The sequence below is a fragment of the Condylura cristata genome, unplaced genomic scaffold, assembly GCF_000260355.1.
Source record: "Condylura cristata isolate star-nosed mole 26May11 unplaced genomic scaffold, ConCri1.0 scaffold00023, whole genome shotgun sequence".
In the NCBI taxonomy this organism is placed as follows: Eukaryota; Metazoa; Chordata; class Mammalia; order Eulipotyphla; family Talpidae; genus Condylura; species Condylura cristata.
In genome coordinates this window covers 4,566,755-4,582,408 of record NW_004567124.1, presented here as the reverse complement: position 1 = coordinate 4,582,408, position 15,654 = coordinate 4,566,755, and the positions used below count along the sequence as shown (strand labels likewise).

Below are 15,654 nucleotides of genomic sequence, written 5' to 3'. Positions count from 1 at the left end.
CTCTCACCCACATCTGCCTTAACCAGTTCAGGGTCAGGAAACAAGCCCGGTTTCTTCATCACATGTTTGCTGCTCCATGTGGCTTCCTTAGGTCTCCTCCATCTGGCCTCCTCCTCTCTTCTTCTCTTTCTTTTCTCTGCTCAGTTCCACCCTCCTTCTGGGTGGGGCAGGGAACCTGGAACTTCCCTTCTCCTAGGGACCACCCAGTTACAATATGAAAGAGGGATAAGGTGAGGTTGCCAGCCAAGGTGAAGTTGTGAAAAAGGTTAAAGTAAAGTCGAAGACTAGGGTGGAGCACTTTTCTGGTAGATAAATCACTAAGGGAGATAGTAAAGATTCCTCATTTAAAGACTGAGCAATAAAAGCTTAAGTGAGAGAGTAGAGTGATAAGATTTGGGTTCTGGGCCGTAAAAGAACTTTAATTATTTTTTAGCATGTTCTAGTACTGCCTTGTCTTAGAATACTGATTTTGTTATAATTGTTTTTATTAATCAGCCAATGGAATATTATTTTTTGTTTTCTAGAGGAATTTTCTGTCTTGGGCAGCACTTGCTCACCTGAGCCAGGCAGCACCTTAATGAGGCCAAGGCAATCTGGTTGCAAGCTGATGGTTGCTTATAATATTTTGATATTATAAAAAAGGGTGTTCATAACATACGTTAGCGTGGAAATTCTGATTTTTTCAGAGCATTTTCCCTCCGTCTGAAATTTGTCCATTGACAGAAGTTGCACATAGCTTGTGTCAAATCTGTCAGTTGTGATACTCCACTCTCTGGCCTACACCCCAACTCTTGTATGCAAAAATAAATTGAAAAATCTTTAAAAGAAAATAAAAGCACTGTGAATTTGTTAATGATTCAGTAAATGTCTTTTGTTGGAATACATTTTCTGTAACTTTTCGTCTTATAATGGTTGTCAGCACCCTGATTATAAATGTGTAACATTCTGTTTTTAAAAATTATGCAGTTGTCCAGGTTTTTGTTTGAGTAAACCAGAGAGTTCATTGAAGATTTTTTTTTCAAGATTTATTTATTTATGCATACAGAACTGAGGTACAGGCTGGAGGCTCAGGGGTGGTGAGAGGATTCACCAGAGACAGAGTGGGGAACGGTCAGGAGAGGTCTGCCTTGCCATGTGGTCACCTCCAGGGATGGGGTCAAACTCATGCTGAAGTGGCTTTAGCTTCTTAGTGCTGTGCTTTCACCCACTGCACCACCAGGGAAGGCCCATAGTTCATTAAAGATTTTAAAATTGACGTATACGGACTTTTGTTTCATTTTCTCCAGACAGCAAGAAATACTCTATAACAGAAAGATGACTATTTTTAGCTTTTCTTTCTGCTGGTTAGGTAGAATGGTGAATATTTTTAGAGCACTTGAAAGTACAACCACTTAGATTAGCTCAATGTTTCTATCATCAGAATCTCAATAACCTTGTTTATTTTATGCATCCAGCTTTTACCTTCCAATGTTTTGTATTTATGTAAATTGCAACATGATTCTTTTTGTTTGTTTGTTTTTGTTTCTTGTCTCCACATTTCTGAAACACTTTTTTTTTTAAAGATTTATTTATTTATGCTTACAGAACTGGGGTACAGGCCAGAGGTGTGGTGGGTGAAAAGATTCACCAGAGACAGAGTGGGGAACAGAACAGGCAGATGGGCTGAAATACACTGCTGAGGGGGCAGTGGGTGGGTCAGGAGAGGTCTGCCACACCATGAGGGTCACCCTCTGGCTGGGGATCAAACTTGTGTTGCAGTGACTTTGATAGCTTCTTAGTGCTGTGTTTTAACCCATTGCACCACCAGAGAGGGCCCATCAGTTGTTTTCTTAATGACCTCCAAGCATTTAACATTGCATTGTCATAACAATACTAAATGATTATTTAACACTTCTTGCTTTGTAATTATTTTTTCCCTTGCTATAAAGGACACCATATCCCTGTTATTCCTTCTGAATTTCTGGCTCATTCTTCTTTGATGTGAGTCATACATTTTGGTATCAGTTCCCCAGATTTCTGTTGTTCATCCCCTTTCCCCTCCATCTTTTAAAAAAAATTCTTGCCATTTTGCTTTAGTCAATATTTTTTTAAAGCAACGCTATCAAAATGTCCTTGATAAGCTGTACATATTTAAGGTGTACAATTTCATACTATGTGAAATCATCGCTGTAATCAAATTAAGAACATAGCAGTCACTCCCAGTCATCTTATTAGTAATTCCTCCCATTCTTATACAGTCTCTAGAGTAAATGTATTTTTCTGTTACTGTGGAATAGTTTATATTTTCTAGAAGTTGACATGTGGGCTTGTGTTATATATCATACTGTGGGGGGAGGGTTGTTCTGAATTTTACTCAAGATTGTCATTCTAAGTTTTATCCATGTTGTGTGTATTCATAATTCATCCTTTTTTGTTGCTGGATAGGATTTCATTATATGAACATAAATTGTTCATTCATCCTTGGTAAACATTGGGTTCTTTCCAGTTTGGGAACTATTAAAAAGAAAACTTAGGAACATTGGCCCAAACCTTTGTATGGTTGTATGCATATATTTTCCCCTATGGTAAATTAGGAATGGAATAAGTGGTTCAAGATTGTAACAGGTTGAACTTTTTAAACAGTTGCTGAACTGTTTTAAAAAGTGTTGGACCATTTTTTCATAGATCTTACTAGTTTTTGTTTTCTTGTTTTAAAATTATAGCCATCCTAGTTTTGTGAAGAAAGTTTCTAATTTTGTGCATGAGTTATATGATTTTTTGATTTGTATTTCCGTAATCATTAATGACTATGAGCACTTTCTTATTTGCTTATTGACCTTTAATATAAATTCTTTAGAGAGAATTAGTCAAGTACTTTGGCTATTTTTAATGGGTTGTCTTTTTGTGTGTTTTTGATAAATAGTCTACGTCTTAAACAGTTATTAGATAAAATTTTAGCTATTTTCTCCCATTCTGTGGGTTGTCTGTTCACTCTTTTTAGTGTCCCCTGATACACAACCATTAATAAAGTTAATGAAGTCTAATTTTTTTTCCCTTTGGTCTCTGCTTTTGTGTTGTATTTAAGAAACCACTGCCAAATTTAAGGTCATGAAGATTGGTTCCTCCTAAGAATTTATATTTCATTTCTTAAATTTAGTCTTTGTTAAAAGTAGATGACTGGATTAAAAAGATGTGGTACATATATGCCGTGAAATATTACTCAGCAATAAAAAGATAAACTCATGCCTTTTGTAGCAACATGGGTGGAACTGGAAGGGATCATGCTTAGTGAAATAAGCCAGAAGGAAAAAGAAAAACACTGCATGGTTTTACTCATAACAGGGGCGGGAGGGAGGGGGAATAATAATAATAACTATATACCAGAGATATTTTATGGGGGTGAAATGGGGAATAGGATCAGAAAAGGGGGTGGGGAGAGAGTGCACTGGACTATGGTGATGACACATGGATAATGGGAAGCCCACAGGGATTATAACTGAGATGGGAAAAGTCATACAATTATGTAAAAATAAACTATTATATTAAATTAAAAAAGATTAGTCCTTGAGTTAATTTTTGTGTAGGGGTCTAATTGTATCCTTTATATACCAATATATATGTTTACTTTTTTTTAACACTCTTTATTAAAGAGACTCTTCTTTCCATTGATTGGTCTTATTAACAATCTTGTTGAAATTCAATTGACTGTACATAGATTTGAGAGTTTAGTTTTGGGTTCTCAGTTGTATTTCATTGTGTGTTATCAGAGTATAATTGTCTTATTTTCTGTGATCTGTTACAATGCTGGGCTATATTAATAGAAGTACAGCACCTTGCTCAAGGGATCTAATATCCTAGGTCTTGAGAAGAACAGGGTTTTTGGAGGTTTGTAGATCTGAGAACCAATTCTGGTTCTACTCAGGTATGTGGACCCTTGATCATTTCAACCACAATTTCTAAATCTGAAAAAGGAGCTGACTTTTCTTCATGATTGTTGAACAGATTAATAGATGGTAGTTTGTGTCAAATTATTGTTCTAGTCATACCACATCTGGGAGAATATATCCTGTCAGCCCACATGCACCATCAATCTCAATGGCTAGCAGTTAAGATTTATTTCTTGTTTGTGTATGTATTATCTGCAGATTGGCTCTATTGTTTCTCTTCACTGTAGAAAGGTTGTGAAGCTTTCTTATAGGTCACCTTGAAAGTAGCATTCTTCCACTCACCTTTCATTTACCAAGACTGATGTCAGTGGCAGTGGAGGTATCTTCATTCTTCCTTTCTTAGGGGTAAGCCTGCACAAATGGGCAGCAGTATTTTAAGTAGTTTATGCTATGATAGAGTGCATTTAAGTTCTGTCATATGGGTGTGACAATTTGGAATATGTCCACAGGAGAAATGTCAGGATTGTGAAGATAGTAATCTCCTTTTACCTGTAGAGTGCCTGTCCCAAGACCCCCAGTAGGTGCCTGGAACTGTAGATCATAACAAACTCTATATGTACTGTGTTTTTAGCCTAAACATATATGTCTATGATAGTTTGCCTAATAGGCACATTATGACATTAACAGTAGCTGGTAATAGAGCACTGCTAACAGTTTACTGTAGTATAGTTTCTGTGGATATGTGCTTGTGTACTTGTTCTCTTACTCTCTTAGTCAGTATCTCATACACAGTATTTTTGAACTGTGGTTGATCAAGGGTTCAAGGGTAACTGAGCACTCAGAAATCTAAACTGCTAGAAAGGGGAGACTACTATAATTCTGAAACCTCACCTAGTTAGAAAAAGAGTTGATGGCAAACGGGTACTAGTGTACCCCTAAAATACTTAACTACTTGAAGAGTGACTGTCACTGGATGTGACTGTATGACATCAATGAGTGTAAGTTACAGAAACATATATTTTGATCCAAAATAAGGGCATAAAGAGGAAAGGGGACAGAAAAGGAAATTGTGGTTGTTTTAAATACCTTATCTCATTTGTATTCTTTGAAACAAACCTATGAGCTTTTTTGTATATGTGTGTTTGTGTTTAAATATTGGAGGAAATGAGACTCACATTGGATTAGTACCCGAGGTCACATAACAGATAAGTGGCAAAACCAGTTTAGAATCCAGGTCTCTGTGATCTCATCTTTTCCACCAAACTAGCCTACTCTATATGGCTTTGAACTTATAATTACACGATGCCTAGCTATCTTCTGCCTAACAAAGTAATAGCTGTCTTCTGCCTGCTGGACTCTTTTCCCGTCTCTTAAAGGATTCAGATAAAAAATGAATGGGAGAATTGGACTCTATTAATGGTCTACAACTTACGTGATCACATGCATAATAATTGAATTGCTGTGTTTATACCTCTATATTTAGTAAACCATTCTTTCAATGCTGTATATCTTATACAAAAATGGAAGTTCAAAGTTAAGATTTTTATATAGAATGATAAATTTTGTTATCTAAATTAACTTTCAGAGTCTCAGCTTGTAAAAAGAAAAACATTTCTGTTTTATAGTAGGTGGCTATCTTTTTCTGTATCCCAGTGGATTATCTTGTGTACCCACTCAGACACATACCCCCAACATAAGAGGTCTTTGTTTTGGTTTAAGACTCCCATTTTCAACATGAAAATTCTGTGATTTTCTTTAACCTGAATTTTTCTGAAAGTGTTAATGATAGCTTGATTCATTTTAGAAAAGTTTTAGATAGTCTGTTTGATCTAAGACTAAAATCAAAAATTCTCTGTTGGCATTCATAGTAGAAATTAAGCCTAAAAAACACAAATATGAAATGTACTTTTTTAGATAAATGGTAGTAATCTATGAGCATTCCAATCTATACCTAAAAGAAGATAGAAATAGAGTTATTGTTAAATATCATTTCTTGTGTGGTACAAGAAACAGGCTCGTTATTTTAGCAATATCATCTCTATCTAAATCTCTGTGTGTGTTTGTTCCCAAAACATACTGTACTCATATATTCTAAAATAAATCTGAAATTTTGCCTAGAGAGTAATAGGATTTTTGTTCTTAGGAAATTATGTTAGCACTATTTTAGAACAGTCAGAAATCTAAATTAGACTAAGCCAACTGGACTAAAATCTTTATAGAGCTATATTCTCTAAGAAGCAAGTGTTTGACAGGAAATTCTCTGCTTCCCTATCTTCTGGGCCTTGGTTATCAGCCATTTGCCAGGTTGATACTTTGAATTAAGATAACTTTTTCTGGCTAGTAATTATTTCTCAGGCATAGATTCTTTAAGAAAAATTTCTTGCCAGATAGTAGCGTGCAGAAACACAAATCTAACCTTTAAAAGACTCTTCTGAATTGAGATGAAATTATAGATCAACTGTGCTCTTTTCTATTTTTTTCTCTCATAGTGGTACATTTGTACAGATTCTTTGCATCATGACATCCTAGAGTTGATGGTAGTAGAGGGTGTGTTACTTTCAAGGGGGAATACACCCAGTTTAAGCAAGCATGGCCCACAGAGCAGGAGTTCCTTGGTTATAATTTTTAGTGATCCTATTCTAGAAAATTTCCTAGAAATGTATAGTTAGACTAGTTTAATATGATATTTCTTAGTTTAGGGTCTTCTGTTCACTCAATGTTTGTTTTTCTGAGAACTGAAGAAACATTAGTGAACAAGAGGAGCGAATACTGAATGCTGACTTCTTAAAATACATGTTATTATAGCTACTAGAACTATTGTTGTTTACTTTAGTAATCCTTGTCTATATTAACTTTGGCTTACCTGCTTTCTTACTCTTTTCTCTTTCTTCCCCTTTCTTTTCTCTCCCTTCTTTTAAATCTTCCCCTCAGAGGTTGTAACAATAGGCAAAATATAAAAATTAGTCATTTAAGTGTAGGAAAACCTATTATTGTATAAAAGTTATTTTTATTGGGCCCTCCCTGGTGGCACAATAGGTTAAAGCAAAACACATTGATGCTATCTCAGTCACTGCAGTATGAGTTTGATCCCCAGCCAGGGAAGTGGAGGTGACCCCCATGGCGTGGCAGACCTCTCCTGACCTGCCCACTGCTCCCCTCAGCAGTATTTCAGTACTTCTGTCTTTCATCCCCACTCTGTCTATGGTGAGTTTTCCCCCCCCCCCCGCCCCCACATCTCTGGCTTGTATACCAGTTCTGTATGCATAAATAACTAAATCTTTTTTAAGAATTACTTTTACTGTATGAAACGTATATGAATGGTTAGAGGTGAGCTGATTAAAGTCTTATTTTGCCTTAAACACATTTTTATTTCAGTTATATTGATTTCAAGGTGTGTATGCTTGTTACTTAACTCAGAAATGTTGTATCTTTTAAGTGGGTTTATATTACTCTATCTTAAGTTAAATTAATATCAGCATATTTTTATTCGTTTTCCAATGTAAACATTTATATGATGAACTTTTTAGTGTTTCTTTGATTATTTTTTTTCTGAATTTGAATCATGATTATATCATTTGCTGTTAGTCATTCTGTGCCTAGTGGCTTATTTCTTGTTTTTCTTTCTTTTCTTTTCTTTCTTTTTTTTTTTTTTAAGATTTATTTATTTATGCACACAGAACTGGGGTATAGGCCAAAGGTGCAAGGGTGGTGAGAGGATTCACCAGAGACAGAGTGGGGAGCAGAACAGGCCAACTGATGAAGTACACTGCTGAGGGGAGGATCGAACTCATGCTGAAGTGGTTTTAGCTTCTTAGTGCTGTGCTTTAACCCCCTGCGCCACCAGGGAGGGCCCTATTTCTTATTTTTCAATGCTCTTGTTGCCTTGTTATCTAAACTCTAAAATATATCTTAGTTAAAGGGACATAAATGACCTTTTCTTCTTTTTGACTATTATGTACTTTATTGATGAATTTGAAGATAATTAAAACTATAATTCTTCTCTTCCCTAGCATCAGACAACAGTCAGCGCTTTCGAGAAACCTGTTTTGCGTTTGCATTGACCCCACAACAAGTACAGCAAATCAGTAGTTCCATGTAAGTTGTCCTCAAGTGTAACTTGCTGTTTGGCCTTTGTAATGGTGATTTTTAAAACAATGTAATTGGGTATTAGTGTCATACAAAGTATTTGTATTGAAAGTAATGTTATAGTGAGTAAGTTGCCCTAAAAACAGATATATGTCTCTAGTTTGATAAGCTTTCTGGAGTAACGGTATCTTTGAATCAACTTTCACGTGCATACTTTTTAAATGTAGTTCTTACTTTTGTCTTTTCTAGGGATATTTCTGGGACCAAATGTGACTTCACAGTGCAGGTCCAGTTAAGGTACAGTGTTTACACAGCATATATTCAAAAATTTAAAGTTAATACTCCTTAAATTTTTTAAAATTACTTAATTTTCTTTAAGTATATGGAAGATACTGGGTTTAAATGTTTGGGTGAGAGAAAACCTTATTTTATGAAATATCCAAAATTTATCCAATTTAGATTTTAACATAGTAAGTCTGTGCCATATACATATCTAGCCATATTTCTCCACTTTGATTATAGTTGGTTGAGAAACTCTAACTAATGATATGAAATATTTTAAATGTCATCATGGTTAGCTTGTTAGATACCAAGTTTTGGGCCTGCCCTGGTGGCATACTAGATTAAAATGCAGCACTATGAAGCAATCTGCAGCCATTGCAGTACCAGTTTGATTCCTGGCCAGAGAGTTGACCCACATCATGTCTCACCCTGCCTTACCCACTGCCCCTCTCAGCAGTACATTTCAGTCAGTCTACCTGTTCGGCTCCCAACTCTGGCAAATCCTCTCACCACCCCTGCATCTCTGGCCTGTACCCCAATTCTGTATACATAAATAACTACATCTTTAAATAAAAAAAAAAAAAACAAGTTTCATGAAAGCAAAGGCATCATCTGCACAAGTGACAAACTACTATAGGAAAGGAGCTAGTAGTTAGGTTAAGTCTGTAGTACTTAATGGAGTAACAAGAATCAAAATAATTTGCTTTGTACTATATTTGCAATCATTAATTTAAAGACTCCAAAATTTAGATTCCAGTTGAGACATTGCTTGATAGTTCTACAAAGATAAATGGAAAACTTTACAACATAATTTCATAACTGCCCCTTAATTTTAAAATCATTTAAAAAGTCTTTTATATTAATGACTCTGTCTTGCTTATTTAAACCATCTTATGTTGCATTTTTACTTAGCAACTATCCATGTGTAAACTTAAATGCCCAACACTCTTATTACAGTGGGGATAGAGAGGAAAATATAAGGCAGTTACTTTCCATAATAAGCTGTTTTATTGTGTTGTGGGAAGGCTAAGTCAAACATAGCACAGCTTCAACAATCAGGTTTTTGTATAAATTGCAAACATGCTAGGAGCTCAGAAAAAAGATTAAAGCACCTACTTAGTACTTCATGGAACAATGTAAAAGCCTCTGGTGTAGGCTTTAAAACAGTGCCGTGGCAACAGTAAGAAAGCATAGGCAAGGTATGGTCTTGTTAAGGTCTTGTTTTGGAAGACACTGACAAAAATCCTATGTAAAAGGTACTTTTTCAACTCTGCCAGGAGCAGTCTGATTAATAACTGAATATAAAAGATGAAAATGGTAATTTCATAATTGTGTATTGTTTGTAATGTATTTTTTTTCCTGCTTCAACAATTGACATTATATTCATACTGATGTGTAACATTAACCATTTAAAACCTTAATTTTAAATTGTTGCTGTTAGTCACACTTAGGGGCCCACACTATGGTACCATTTACTCCCTACTCTCCTTCCTCCCTCAGTAAATACACTCTGAACCTAAGTAGTGCTGCTTTGACTCATTTTTCATGTTTGACTTGTGGGTTAGTTTTCACTTGAAGAGTGCCAGGACTGAAATAATGATTGTCAAGCATAGCTCTAGAACAAAAACTCTAGCCACAATGAGCATGCAGTCTTTAAAGCAGTAACAGGTATGGTTTATATTACTAAGAAAGGTTCTCTTTCTAAGATTAGCTCTAATTCAGCAATTCCAAGTGATCATTAGTTAAAAGTGATTTCTCCATTTTGAATTCAAATTTATCTGCAAAGCTTGATTTTAAAAAACAATTTTCTATTAAATTTGATAATTGTTAGATAGTCCTTTGTATTTTAATACAAAGCTAGATCAACAGTGCCAGTATGTTATTTAAGGTGGGGTTGTTGTATACCTGTCTACTATCTTAATTATAAATCTTGCCCGGTTTTGCTATCTGTGTAATGCTAGCCTCATAAAATGAATTTGCAGGAGTTTCTTCCTGTTAAGTTTTTGAGAAAATGAGAGATAAATCATTATCTAAAGCATGGAGATAATTGATCAGAAGTAGAGTCAGTGTTTTCTCTATTAGATTCCTAGACTGTTTGATTTATGTACCTGTTTCCCCTTCTTAACCTTCATGAACTCCTTCGCAGAAACTTTTCTGCTGTTCTTCTCCTCTTTCCCTTTGATTTGTTACGGTGATTTGGAATTTTAGCTTGTCATAGAAATTATTCTATTCCTATAGGTTCAGGCAGCCTGAGTCCATGTCTTAAGTTTATCACTGCTTTGCAATAACTGATTAAAGACTTTATGGCATCCTCTTTACTGTTGTACTGTAAAATACTGACCTATATTATTAAAAAGCACTCCTGGGGTTGGAGATGATTCTTTGACCTCTGACATCTGTTTGCTACTGTATTTCCCTTTGAGAATCTAATAGGAACTATAGATTGTCTTCTGATAAAGGTGAACATTTTACATAGAAAGCTCTCTCATATTGTTGACCCACTGCACACAGATTTCAAAGCTGGCAAGTTAAGACCCTTCACTGCAGGTGGTGAGGGAAAGCATATGTGTGTACATGATTAATGTTTCACCGAATTCAGAAATAGGGTTTTTCTTACCATGTAATTCAGAGGTCTGCAAACATTTGGAAAAGGTGGAATAAATGTCAGGTATGTAAGAGTCATTAAGAATAGATGTCTTAAATAGCAAAAATAATTTTTTTCTGATACAAGAATAAGTAGAATGAAAATTTACAAATTTTATAGCTATCCTTGGTTTCCCCAGAGATTATACATTTAATTTAAAAATAATTGTTTTCATTAGTTTCTAAAGATTCCTAAGTACATGTGGATATAATAAAAGTAGTAGTATTATTCAGCATCTTCAGGGAATAATGGGAGTACCTTGACTTAACCAGCAGAATGTGGTCCTGGCCTGGACTTAGAACTTATTCAGTATGTCCTGCTGAGAACCAAAAAAATAGTTTCATAAGCAAATAAATTTCAGAAGTACTGTACAGTATAGCTTTCTTTAAAAAGTTAGAATAAATGTTAATCTATTTACATTTTGAAAAATTTTAAAGGAAACTTACTTTAATTTTTTTATATAGAATGTCTTAAACCTTCTTTCCAAAAAAAAAAAAAACTTAATTAATTGGAAATGTTATGAAGATAGATACACTGATAGATATGAGCACTGAAATTCTACATTAACAAAATTATCTTAAACCTGTGCAAATGGTAATTGTGTATAGTGTATTGTTTTAGTAGTTTTTTTTCAAGTTTGACTATCTTTTAGATAGCTGAACAAAAATATTAATGAGGTCCTACTTTAATAAAGGAAATTAAATTTGTCCTTCATTCTTTAGATTTTGTTTATCAGAAACCAGTTGTCCACAAGAAGACCACTTCCCACCCAATCTTTGTGTGAAAGTGAATACAAAACCTTGCAGCCTTCCAGTAAGTCTTAAAAGCTATTTTTTAAATGCATTACTAGCATAGCTATTAAATAACTCACCACAGCTGTTGTTAATCATGGTTTTTCACTAAGAAAACATTTTTATTTTGGATATATATTTGTGTGACTGAGCAAAACACTTGTACCACCTACGTGCAATTAACAGCTGTGACATTAAGTCTAGGGCTTGAGGTTGGGTATGGCAGTTTTGATTATTATGCTGGATTTGGGGGGAGAAGAAAGAAATTGTTTCAGCAAAACAGTTTTATTCATGTGAATCTGAAAATGTAATACAGAGATTTGAAGAATGCTGTTTCTTAAATTGAGTGTGAGAGTGGAGACTGTTATTGGCTACCTTTAAAATATTTTTTAACTGCTCCTTAAATATTTTATAAATTCATCCTGATTCTTCAGGATTTTAGAGATTTTAAAGTTCTGTCACTGTTATTTTTCTCAGACTAACTGTAATGAAAATGTACTGATGTTTCTGTAAAACATACAGGAAAATTTATATGCTTCTGTTTTTTTAATGAAAATATTCATATTTTTTAGCACATAGTTTATAAGATTTTTGTTTTTAGGAATGTAAATTAAAATGATTATGGAAATAAGTAAAAATAATTTATTTCACTTTAGGGTTATCTTCCACCTACTAAAAATGGGGTGGAACCAAAGCGACCCAGCCGACCAATTAATATCACCTCACTTGTCCGATTGTCCACCACAGTACCAAACACCATTGTTGTTTCATGGACTGCAGAAATTGGAAGAGTAAGTAAAGTTTCATTTCTACCAGATTTTTGAATTATAAAATAAGTTGATATTTATGGCTATCTGAATTTATATGTTAATGATAGTGTATAATGAGTTACAAAAAAGATTTATTTTTATCTCAATAAATTTTCAGCATGTTCCGATTAAAAAATGAAACCATGTGGTATCCACTGTTTTATAATCTGAGCCTTTCACTTAGCAGTTTACTGTAAGCATTTCCCTATGTCATTACATGTTCATCTGCTTTGTTTTAAATGACAACATTACATTCCAGAATGACTATGCCATATTTTAGCCTATTGCCCTGCATTTTAGGATTATATTAAAGTGACTTTAGCAAGCGCTGTATTGGTGGATGATAAGAGAATCCAGATTGTGAACAGTTGGAAGTGAGGCAGTAGAGAGAGTGAATTAGAGAAGTTTGACTTTAGAAAGAGGTAAGGGTGAATGGAGATGAAGTAAGTCATTTGTCTTAATGGGAGTCTTTAACAAGTATAAAAGATGAAGCTGGTGGTCTTCTTGTGAGGAAGAGATTAAATATACAAGAGAAAGAAAGGATAATTGTAGTGGACTGCATACTAACTCTTGGTACCTAGAGGAACAGCTTTTTTATTTAATGGGAGCATAAAAGGATTAGGTGAGTACATGCTTGGTTAGACTCTTCAGAACAGTTTTTCAGAACAATGTTAAGTAACATCAGAACTAGTGGACGTGCTTAGCTTATTCCTTGTGTGAGAACACTACTAGAGTTAACAATATTTAAGTATTGTAATCACCACTAATTTTTTTATGGAATTACATAAGCAAATATTCCTAAAGTCTCCTTTTACTAGCTGTTTTTGTTGGAAATGAGTTTTGAATTTTATCAGAATTGCTTTTTGACATTTATCAATTGCCTAACTCTGATATATCACCAACTTAGTATGTTACCTAATTAGTATGTCACCATTAGTTTTTTTTTAAATCTTTTACTTTTTTTTTTTTAAGATTTATTTTATTTATTTATGTATATAAGGGCTGGGGTCTGGCCCAGAAGTGAGTAAGGGTGTCGGGGGAGGTTTAAGAGGAGTCACTGTTCAGAGACAGAAGGGGGAACAGAACAGGTGGATCTACTGAAATACTCTGCTGTGATGGGAGCAGCCAGCAAGACAGGAGAGGTCTGCCCCTTCATGTGGGCTAGCTTCCTGGCTGAGGATCAAACTTAGGCTGTTGTGGTAGTGTAACAGGTACAGGTTTCATGGACTCCGCCCCTACTCCAGATGCTGGAACTCCAAATCCCATCAGTACCAAGAAGTAGCACGCAGGGACGTGAGGGCGGAGCTGAGCAGCCAGGTTGGGATAAAACCGGACATGTGGGCTCTGGGGGGCGCTTGGCCTGGTGGTTCTCCGCTCATCGTTTTGGCGCTCAATTGGTTTTCAGCGTGCCGTGCCGGTAGAGTCCAAGTCAGCAGAACTGGTAGGACATCCTAGTTAACCTGTGTTTCTCTCCCTCTTTCCCTGGGTTATTCCTTTACCTTTCTCCTTATAAATAAATCCATTATTTAACCTTTTGAGTGTGTCCATAATACGATTGAATCATAAGCGCACCGGTGAAGACCCATAGACAGGCAACCCAATTCACATTGGGGTGCCCTGTAACAGTAGCACTGAGACTTAACCACTAGGCCATAAGAATTTTTACTTATAATGTAACTTCTAACTTGGGGTTACCCTTTTTTGTCTCCCTTTTTAGAGCCTATATTGAATTTTTTTTAGGACTGTGTGTGTAAAGTATAGCTCTCCCCAGAAGTGTGGTTAAAATCTGGGTGTTTAGGGCCCTCCCTGGTGGTGCAGTGGGTTAAAGCACAGCACTAAGTAGCTAAAGCCATTTCAGCATGAGTTCGATCCCTGCCTGCCCAGGAGGTGATCCCATACGGTGCGGCAGACCTCTCCTGACTCGCCTGCTGTTCTCCTCAGCAGTGTACTTCGTGGATCTGCCTGTCCTGTTCCCCACTCTGTCTCTGGTGAAGCCTCTCACCCCCCACACCTCTGGCCTGTACCCCAGTTATGTATGCATAAATAAATCTTTTTTTTTTTTAATCTGGGTGTTTATAGTGAATTATGAAAAAATTCTGAAATTGTGGGAGAAAAGTAAAATGTAATTGTTGATATATAGCCTGGGGGGTGGAGTGGGAGGTAAATATGAAGGTTCTATAAGAAGCTTGCCAAACTCCAGAAAGAAGATACTGTCTGCAGTGATTTCAAGAAATACAAGATAAAATCTTTGTGTAGACCCTAATCTACAAGTTGGAGACCTTTGTTTCAAGAAGAGAAATTATTTTCCAGTTGTTTTTGGATCTCTAGTTTTAATCAATAGAAGTTGAATAGTTGGTGTAGTATCTCTTAATGTTTGGGGGGATTTATTTATATAACTAGGTGCCTTTGAGAAATATTTAAAATGTGTCTTAAAAAGAAATAAATAGAGCTTTTCTAAAGCTGTGGGGGTTAATCATACTACAGTGTATGTGTGTGTCATATCAGCGCTTTGTACAACCTTAAACTTGCACATTATTATGTCAGTTATAGCTCAATTTTAAAAGAAAAAATAATATCAAAATAAGCACCAAGTCAGTGCTTGAAGGGAGTAAGTAAGCTATATTGTAGCTTCTTATAACCTGTCTCAAATTAAATACTGCATTTAGCATTTATTTTGCACACAGAGTAAATAAGTTTATATGTTGGCATTTAGTGAGTAGCTGTATATTTTAATTATGAAAAAAATGTCCTATCAATTTAGATGACTTTCAGAGAAGCACATGACAAAAACATCAGTGTAAAGCGATAGGTCCGTCAGGGTGGGTCAGTCGGTTGGTCGTTTGATCAATCGGGTGTGTGTGTGTGTGTGTGTGTGTGTGTGTGTGTCTGTGTCTGTGTCTGTGTGTGTGTGTCTGTATGTGTGTCTGTGTGTGTGTATAGAGTTGGAATTAAGTAATACTTGAAAATGGGAACTCTGTGATATCATCTACCTAGAAGAGCTGCTTTGCCACTGTTAGGTTTGGGGGATTTTTGCTCTTGAATTTCTTTGATGTGTTACAAAATGTATTTCCATATCACCAATGCAAGTGGCATTTGTTAATATCCTACATTCTTTTTGCTGCTGCTTCTGTTTTGTCTTTTCTTACTTGATTACATGTTTCAACTAGAGTGAACAT

At 35.4% G+C, this 15,654-nt stretch overlaps 1 protein-coding gene across 1 annotated transcript in view; it reads left to right on the top strand.

Annotated features, from left to right (window-relative positions):
* PIAS1 (protein inhibitor of activated STAT, 1) overlaps positions 1 to 15,654 on the top strand; it is a 108,143-nt gene that overhangs the window by 62,491 nt on the left and 29,998 nt on the right. The window contains exons 3-6 of the mRNA XM_004687640.2: positions 7,877 to 7,961; positions 8,202 to 8,249; positions 11,601 to 11,691; positions 12,326 to 12,460. Of these exons, the coding sequence (XP_004687697.1) occupies positions 7,877 to 7,961; positions 8,202 to 8,249; positions 11,601 to 11,691; positions 12,326 to 12,460 (359 nt within the window). The remainder of the gene's footprint in view (positions 1 to 7,876; positions 7,962 to 8,201; positions 8,250 to 11,600; positions 11,692 to 12,325; positions 12,461 to 15,654) is intronic.